The 9,301-nt window shown below is 32.7% G+C and overlaps 1 protein-coding gene across 1 annotated transcript; it reads right to left on the bottom strand.

Annotated features, from left to right (window-relative positions):
- Positions 1–7,334: 7,334 nt before the first annotated feature.
- Positions 7,335–8,721, bottom strand: LOC120184504 (protodermal factor 1-like). Its single transcript, XM_039188947.1, has 3 exons — positions 8,389–8,721; positions 7,938–8,313; positions 7,335–7,854 (listed from the first exon to the last, which is right to left on the bottom strand). The coding sequence occupies exons 1-3, from the start codon at positions 8,543–8,545 to the stop codon at positions 7,524–7,526; spliced, it is 864 nt and encodes a 287-aa protein (XP_039044878.1). The 5' UTR covers positions 8,546–8,721; the 3' UTR covers positions 7,335–7,523.
- Between the last annotated feature and the right edge of the window lie 580 nt (positions 8,722–9,301).

Below are 9,301 nucleotides of genomic sequence, written 5' to 3'. Positions count from 1 at the left end.
CTTATCGATGATCCTGGAATTCCTATAGGTAAGTAGATTATCTGATAAAAGTTTAAAGAAAGCTAAGTTCTTAGTGAATCAGATGATAATTATGTTATTGTTTGAAAATATTTGAAATGAGTTCAAATAAGAATAGTTGTTTATTTGAAGAACTTGAAGAGTTTCAAGATTTATAGTAACTGGAGTAAGATTATAGAAATAGAAAAGTATATGAAGAATGACTTCAAGTAATAAAGTAGTAATTTAATGTTGGGAATAGAATTCTTGAATAAGTTGTGTTAATAAAAGATTGCCTTAAACATGTGTTTTCTTAGAATTTATTTATTATAGCAACGAAACTTTTAGGTCTTAGCGTCAGAGTAAAGCGAATAATTAGAAATTTCTAGATGTTTTCTCTGATGAATCACCCAGATTACCTCTTGATTGAGAGGTAGAGTTTAAGATTAATATTGTTCCAGGCAGAAGATCTATTTCGATAGCTCTTTACCGAATAGCTCCAACGGAATTCAGAGAGCTTAAGGCTTACTTGCAGGAGTTACTTGATCAAAGTTTTAATAGACCGCATACAACTTCGTATGGTACATTGTTACTGTAATTAAAAAGATGATTAGATGTGGCTATGTATAGATTATCGTCAGCTGATTATAAATACGATGAAGAATAAGTGTATTCTCTTCCAAAGATTGATGACATGTTAGATTAGAACAACGGCGCTTACATATTTTCAAAGATTTATCTTCAATCGGGTACCACCAGTTAAGGAATAAAGAAGAAGATATACCGAAGACAGTTTCAGCACCCGATAAGGTCACTATGAGTTCATAGTCATACAATTTGGATTGACTAATGCTCCAGCAGCATTTATGGATTTGATGAATCGAGTGTTCCAACCATATTTGAATCAGTTTGTAGTCGTATTCATCGATGATATTTTGGTATATTCTAAGACTTAAGAAAAACTTGATGCACATATTCGGAATGTACTTCAGGTGCTGCAAGATAAGAAGTTGTATGCTAAGTTGTCAAAATGCAAATTCCTACTGCCAGAGGTCACTTTTCTATGCCACATGATTTCAGCAAAAAGGAATCAGAGTAGATCGTAAGAAAGTACAAGCTATAGTGGAGTAGAAAACTCTGAAGAATGTTTCTGAAATTTAAAGATATTGGGATTAGCAAGTTATTAACGGAGATCTGTGAAGAATTTCTCAATGATTGCTTCTTCACTTAAAAAACTACTTAGGAAAAATGTACCACTTGTCTAGACTAAAAAATTCAAGAAAGCTTCGATATACTTAAAAAGATTCTGACAGAGGCACCAGTATTAGTGCAGCCAAAGTCAGGCAAAGATTATGTAATCTACAGTGATGCGTCCCATAATGGGTTGGGATGTGTTCTAATACAAGAAGGTAGAGTGGTAGCCTATGCTTCAAGGCAGCTAAAAACTCACGAACGAAATTATCCGACGCATGATTTAGAGCTAGAAACTATGGTGCTCGCCTTGATGATTTGGCATCATTATCTATATGGTGAGTGATGTTACATTTATACAGATCATAAGAGTTTGAAATATTTTCTCACTCATAAGGAATTAAATTTAAGGAAAAAGAGATGGATTGAGCTTCTAAAAAGCTATGATGTGATTTAGACTACCATCCATAGAATGCTAAAGTAGTAGTTGATGCACTTAGCTGAAAAACATTCTTTGTCCTGAGCGCTTTAGATGTTTAGTTTTCAATGAAAAATGATAGTATACTTCTTGCATAGTTAATTTTGAGATCGGCATTTTCATATTTGATTGAATGTCAAAGAGATGATAAAATATTTCTCAAAGTTTTACCTTAGAAAAAGGTTCTGAGACTCGAGCATAAAAGGAAATTAAGTCCAAGATTTATCGATTGTATGAGACTGTAAAGAAAGTTGATCCAATAATTTACCAGTTAACATTACTTCTGGAGAAGGATGCAAAATTATAATGTGTTATATGTACAGATGCTTTGAAAGTATAGATTAGATAATTTACATGTGATTACACAAAGGAAATCAAAATTCAATCAGATTTGTTATATGAAAGAAACCAGTAAACTTTTTAGCATATGAAATCAAAAAACTGAGAAATGAGACGATTTCGTAAGTAAAAGTTCTTTAGCGATTCATAAAGTTGAGGAAGCGACTTGGGAATGCGAAGAAAATATGAAGAAAGGGTTTTCTCATCTGTTTATTTAAGGTATGTAGATACATATAAAAATTTGAGGATGAATTTTCTTTAAGGGGGAAGGAATTGTAATACCCCAAATTTTGGTCTAGTGACTAAAAGGTAATTTTAGAAAGCTTGGTGGCTAAAGTATAAAATTTGAAAAATTTAGGGACCAAAAAATGTAATTTTGAAAAGTTATATATTTTATTTAGCCTGTAAATGAACAACTTGATCTAAAAAAAAGATTTTCGTGGGAATCATATTTTCGGTACAGGATTTGTGTTAAAAGCTATAAAGCGAAAAAGTTCGGTATTGGAATCAAATAATCGGATCGAACTGGAATTTCATGAAAATTTAAAGGATGTTAGAAAAAGGTTGGAAATAGTATTTCAACATTTTAGATCAGAGAAATCTGGCTCAGAATAGTGTAATTTTTCATATTTGACTGAACAGTGGAATTTTAGTGACTAAATGCTATTTTTGAAAATTACATGGCCAAAGTAAAAGGTCAAAGTCAAACTGATTCATCTTTGACTAAATAATATTTTAATGGAAGATATTGTAATGGAAATTTGTAAATATCAAGTCCCATTAATGGTATTTTGGAGATTTTTCATTAATTGAATTTTAAATTCAATTTAATTGGTTTAAATACCGTGTTTATCATGAAAATTGGTAGAAAAATTAAGAATTCTTCTTCTCCATCAGCTTGCTGCCGTGAACCCCTCCAAGGTGAGAAAAAAAATCTTTTCCATTTTGAGCAATTCTATAAGGATTTTGGACTAAGTTGTGAAATAGGAAAATGATCTACATTCAATTCTCTATCTTTTGGTATAAGAAATTCTAGGTAAATATGCTTGGATTTTGAGATTTGATTATTAGGGTTTATGAAGGGTTTATGAATTTTATGGATTTAATGAAAGATTTGTATGTTAGTGGTGTTGGAGATTAATTCTAAAGCTTGTGTAATGACCAAAATGATGTGTAGGTGCTTATATATCACTTGCCCAAGGCTAAGGTTTTAAAAGATTATTGGATTTGAATTAAATTTGATGTTTTGATTATTGGATTTGGATTAAATTTGATGTTTTGATGATGAGAATAGCATGAATTTGTTGTAAGGAGGTTGAATTCATTCTTGAAATTGAATAAAAAGTCCCCCTAAAGTGACATGGGGTATTCGGCCATAGGAAAATATTAAGGGAAAAATGTTGAAAATTTTCCTATGGTTTAGAAATGATATTAGAAGTATTCTATGCGAATTGGAGATTGATTTGGATCAATTTGGAACCTTAAAAGTGAAAAAGGGTTGGTTTACACATTTTAAGGATTGTGGAACATTATTGTATAAATGTGAGAATTGGAGTATTCAATGATAATATTTAGTATTTATATGATGGAAAATTAAGTTACAAAGTTGGTTGGAACCAAATTGCAAGTTTGGTAAAATTTAGGGGTGGAATTCGAAAAGTCCAAGAAATATAGGGACTTGATTTCAAGTTTTTAAATCTAAAAGTACCATTTGGGTAAAATAGTACATTGCTGTAAATTTTATTTATGTGCTGATTTTTTTAGTTTAAATGTTGAGTTGGGATTGAATTTCCAGTTTATCAAGTTGGGTGGTTGAAATTGAAAAGTTTCATAAAGTTATTGATGAAATTGCAAGTTTTTAAATATTCAAGTGTTGATTTGAATATTTTATTAAGGTGCTGGAAATTTTATGTGATTGATGTGACATGACCATAATAGTGAAAGGCTATTATGAATTTAATAGGAAGTTGAGGTGAATTCTAGAAAGAATTCATAATTAGTGGTTTGATTTTGCAATTAGCAAAAGGTGAAGAGTTGATAAAGGATATATATATATATATATATATATATATTGGAATTTAAGGAAATATTTTTAGAATTTTGAAATTTTGATGGGAGTACGATTTAGTTTTATGTCAATTTAAGTATTGATTTTATTTCTATCGAATTTTATATTTACACTTAGATTATATTAGTTTAATGCTAACATATACCTTGAACATTTTATGTTATTATATGACGTCGTCAGACCTCAATAAATCTACTGATTCAAGTAACTCGAAAAAGAAGGAAAAAGTGTGGAAATTGAGAAGATTATCGAGGAGGAGATTCAACACGAAGACAAAGGTGAGTGCATTTAATTCGAGCTTGTGTTATCGTACAAACATTGGCTTGTGATGGGCTAGTGACAGAGTTACTATGGTAAGAAGTGACTCCAAATGTTATGTGAATTGTGATTCTAGCCTAAAGGTTCATTTATTAAAGCTTACAGAATTATGAAATTAAGCTAAAGATGCTAAATAAGAAAAATTGTCTAGAAATTAGGATTGAAATAGTAATTTTAAATTTCACCATAAATTATACAGAATTGATTAGAGGATGATCTCTACACTGTTAGATTTGTATGTCAGTCTAGCTTCGTTTAAAATAGATTGTGACTAATTTTGAGGTGAACACAAAAAGATATGAATTTTTAATTGTGAATAGGTCAAAAAACAGGACAGCAGATTCTGTCAATCAACTTTGAAAATTCTCTATTAATCATACAAGTTGAAATAGAAGAGTTGTCTTATATGGTTAGATTTGTATACGAGTCTAGTTTCAGTGATGCAAACAGAATAATTGTTCAGTATATATTAATACATAATAATATTTGTTCGAAGGTAGTGCAAACTGTCAAAATATGGAATTTTGATCAATTGTGTATTGAAAGTAGTGGAATGCAAAGGATTTAAATCTAAAGCTTAGTTAGGCTTATATTTTTGATTTAAAAAAATAAAGTGTTAAAGTGAGTGCAGTTTATTTATTTGATTATTATAACCGAGGACGACTTGCGATAAGTCAACCTCATTTTATTTTCCAGTATGATTTATAAACTTTCAGTATGGAAAATTTCTATAATATTTTTCAACAAGTTTTATGAATGATTTTGGGTATTAATTGCCCAAATATGATATTTACGATGATGAATTCTAAATGTTTACAGTTATCAGATGATTTTCAGTTATCATATATTTACATATATCATATGATTACAATGATCAGATATGTATAGATATAAGATGTTTTAGAGTTATCAAACACAAATTAATAAATGATTCTATGATGATACATATAAGCTCATTGTATGTTGCATTGAGAGTCATAGGTACATTTGGCATGTCATTTAGTGAGTACTTTTCAGTTATCAGTTATCAGTTCAGCTTTGGTACATTCGTGTACCAATGTTCAGCACCGTTGGTGCTCAGGCTATGATTACACTGAAATGCATCATATCACAGTTTCAGTTATGATTTGGCATCGTGTTGTGCCTAGTGCGTACCTTAAACTCACGCACCTTAAACTCATGTACCTTATATTATGTTACATATACATTGGGATATACAGATAAATATGAAAGTTATGACAGAATATGAAAATGAATATGAAAGTTATGAATCACGTCCAGTTAAAAGAAATCATGATATTGTGATTTTATTTGATATTATTCATCAGAATCTTAATGAGTTTATAACTTAAAATGACAGGAATATGAATTGTTTACGACATTTATTATTGATTTACATGATTTTTGATGAAATCATGTGAGGATGATTTTCAAGTTTCAAGGGAAAATTAGCTTGAACAACTCGGTTCAAAAGCTTTAGTATTTTCATTAAAATTACAGTTTCGTGTTATAATACTTTATGAAATTTATATTTTATATCATTTTAGTTATGTTATTGTCTCACTAAGTTTTACTTGGCGCGTGATGATTTTCATGCGTAAGTTCGAATAAAGTAGAGGACATGAAGTGAGAAGTTTGCCAGCATCTTATGAAAATCAAACCTACAAACAATAATAGTAAGATATCCTAACTTAGATTTATTAGTAGCATGTACATTATATTCGTTAGGTTACTTTATTAGATTTATTTTCAAAAGGGTTCGTAATAGTAATTTAGGACTGTTTAATTTTTGTTAATTTTAGTTATAGTCATAAATATGAATGAATATTATGAATGGTTTTTAAATGGTTTTAAAATTAAGCAATATTAAGCAGTTGTATATAAATAAGAAATCACATGGAACTGCCTAATTGCTGCATAAGATCAGCTTGTTTTGGAATGATAAATTATTATTTACGAATATGCATGATAAATGAAGCAGAAATAAAATGGATATAGGAATGTTTTAAAATGAAACTAAATTTTCAGCATTTACTTTCAGTGAATGTTCCTAAAGTTCATGTGACATTTTTAACTCGTATTTTGAGTCATATACAGGCTATTGGTGTTACATAAAGTGTTAGCATGATATATATCATTTGTACTTAATTATTGATGTGACATATGTCATTTGTGTTAAAGTCATAATATGGCATATACAATGTGTGCTTAAATGATGACATTATATATACCATGTGTGCTTAAATGTTGACCAGAAAATATCATATCATCAATTAAGTATATGTAGAAATGTCATTTCAACAATAAAAATCGATCGTTAATCAACTAACGATTCTCATTCACAAATAATTTACCTTATTAAATTATATTTTGTTTTTATCAACTTCATGCAACTTGCTTCCTTGGTGAAAGTTTTACAGGGCTGCCGCATCTGTCATGAACATATGGTAGAGTGGTTGAAATATTTACAATGTTTTATTCAAAGTAGGGCAAAACCAGTAAATGTTACAGATTTCAAAGATTTATCTTTTGGAATTTGTTTGTGTGACAATTTTAGTATCTATTTACTTTATTTTTTATGATAAGGAGACCCACCCAACATTTTAAAACCTTAGTACTACTTCAGTTGTGTAAGCAACTCATATTAATTGTTCCTAAAAGATTCTAGTTTCTGCTCTTCAATTCTCTCTTAAATATGGTTCATGGATTTCCAACAGCTATTCTATATAATAAATGAAAACACTGCGTGTTCCACTGCTCTGTATTATGGCCATTTAATGTGCATTTGCTTCTCATTTATTCTTACGACACTCCCTTGTTGAATTCGTCACAGTAACTATTTCTATAGGCCATGCAGACATACTCCATAAACATCATTGAAGCACCGGCACGCATAATTAATAATATAATTAAGGTTTCTTTGATGTTAGAGTACGTGGAAACTGAAGCAAAATAAATCTTATTTAACAATAAGAAAACATAAACGTAACAATTAGTTCCGGACACGGTATCTATCCAAATGAAAGCTGTAGCATTATAGATGGTGAAATACTAGGAACATAAAATCTAAGTAGCACACACTAGTGGATAAAATGCTTAATGGAACTGACACAATTACCAAAAGGTATTTGCTTAGGTCCTGGGCTTGAGGTGGCCTTCATTGGCGAGCTTGAAGAGACGAGCCTGAGCTTTTGCAGCACTGTTCGAACCAAGTGCGGAGACAAAACTCTCCCTGACTTGCTTAGTCGAGAATGGGAACCTGTGGTTCACCATGGAGTTGAGAAATGAGGCGGTTCCTTCCCGGTAGAGCGCCCCGATTCCATCGGTACGTGTGTTTGAAAGTGCTTGGGGCAAGCTCATGGTTGCTCCAAACCCGGGAGCGCTAGTCACACCGAGTGCACTGCCTAAAGTGCCCCACCAACCAAGCAGACCCCATATCAGTGTGGGGTGACTCCTCCAGAAACTGAACGTAACAAATATGAGTTGTTAGTATCGTTACTTGGTGATAAAAGTTAAAACCAACATTTGGAAGTCACAATGACTTACTCGCATGTACCACCGATCGGTGGAGTTGGAGCAGGAAAGAATGGAGGTGTGGGAATGCTTGGAGTTCCTGGATCGATAGTGGGAGTTGGCGGACTTCCACCACCGTATGATGGTGGACTCCCACCTCCGTATGATGGTGGACTCCCACCTCCGTATGATGGGGGACTCCCACCTCCGTATGATGGGGGACTACCGTGTGAAGGAGTGTGCGACGGTGTCGATGGAGTCGATGGCTCATGCGGCGGTGTTCCACAATTTCCACCCGAAGGAGTCGACGGTGTTGTTGGGGTATGGTGGTAACCACCTCCATGAGATGGGGTTCCATGAGAGGGAGGTGAGGCACCTGAACCGTGGGATGGTGGTGTTCCATGTGAACCTGCACTTGAACCAATTAGAACACAACAAAAAGGAAACAGCAAACAACTTGCAAGTTGCATGAACTAGTACATACCAGAGGCGGGAGTTCCTGCATGAGGATCTGGAGATGGATAGTAGTTTTTCTGCTCTCCAAGGCCAGTGGAGGTCACAGCAATGACCAAGTTTTGGCACAGCAAACCAGCAACCAAAGCCCACATCAAACAAACCTGCTTGATTCTTTCCCTCGCCATATCTGTCTACTACTTCAACAGCAAAGAATGGAAACGTGGGTTGAGAACAATGAGGGGCTGATCACTATAAAGCCCCAACGAGGTGAAGTAAATGGAAACAGGTGAAGCTGCATGAGGTTAGTTGATGACAGCAGGTGCATTTATATGTTGTATTAATTATCAACTTTTGAATTGTTGAAACAATGCTGAGCTTGAAATGGTCTTGCACGTCAACTCCAATGAAGAGATTACCCGTTAATTCGCAAATCCAATGCAGAGAGATAATTGCACTGGGACCATCTTTACTTATTACACAAACGTAGATCAATATAGGTTGGCATTTGCATGAGATTAGTCTTTGCTTAAATATAGGATCTTTGTCTCTCCCTACGTCCCTCTTATGCTTATCTACATTTGACAGTTTATTAATTTTCAACATCTCATAATTACATTTCATACGATAAAGGGTTGCTGGTAGAAATTTAAGCTTTCCAATATGGAATACGCTCCTAATATTTGTATAGTTCATCTGGATTACGGATTCAAATAGCGATTCATTTTCAAAATAGTGAAGGTGTCGTTCAAAATCAATATTACTCTATCATAATAGTCCCAATGATGTACTAAATCTGTCGCACTAGATACAACACTATGGGATAATTTCTTGCTTAGATATTTCAAAGGAAAATTGTTGAAGCACAACACTTGTACAACCTGTCACAACCCACCAGGAAAAAAAAGAGAGAAGATGATGGAATGTAAATTTTGCAGAGCAAT

This window comes from Hibiscus syriacus, unplaced genomic scaffold, assembly GCF_006381635.1.
Source record: "Hibiscus syriacus cultivar Baekdansim isolate YM2019G1 unplaced genomic scaffold, ASM638163v2 tig00112921_pilon, whole genome shotgun sequence".
Taxonomy (NCBI): domain Eukaryota; kingdom Viridiplantae; phylum Streptophyta; class Magnoliopsida; order Malvales; family Malvaceae; genus Hibiscus; species Hibiscus syriacus.
Note: the sequence above shows the minus strand (reverse complement) of the source record. Positions and strands in the feature narration are given on the sequence as shown.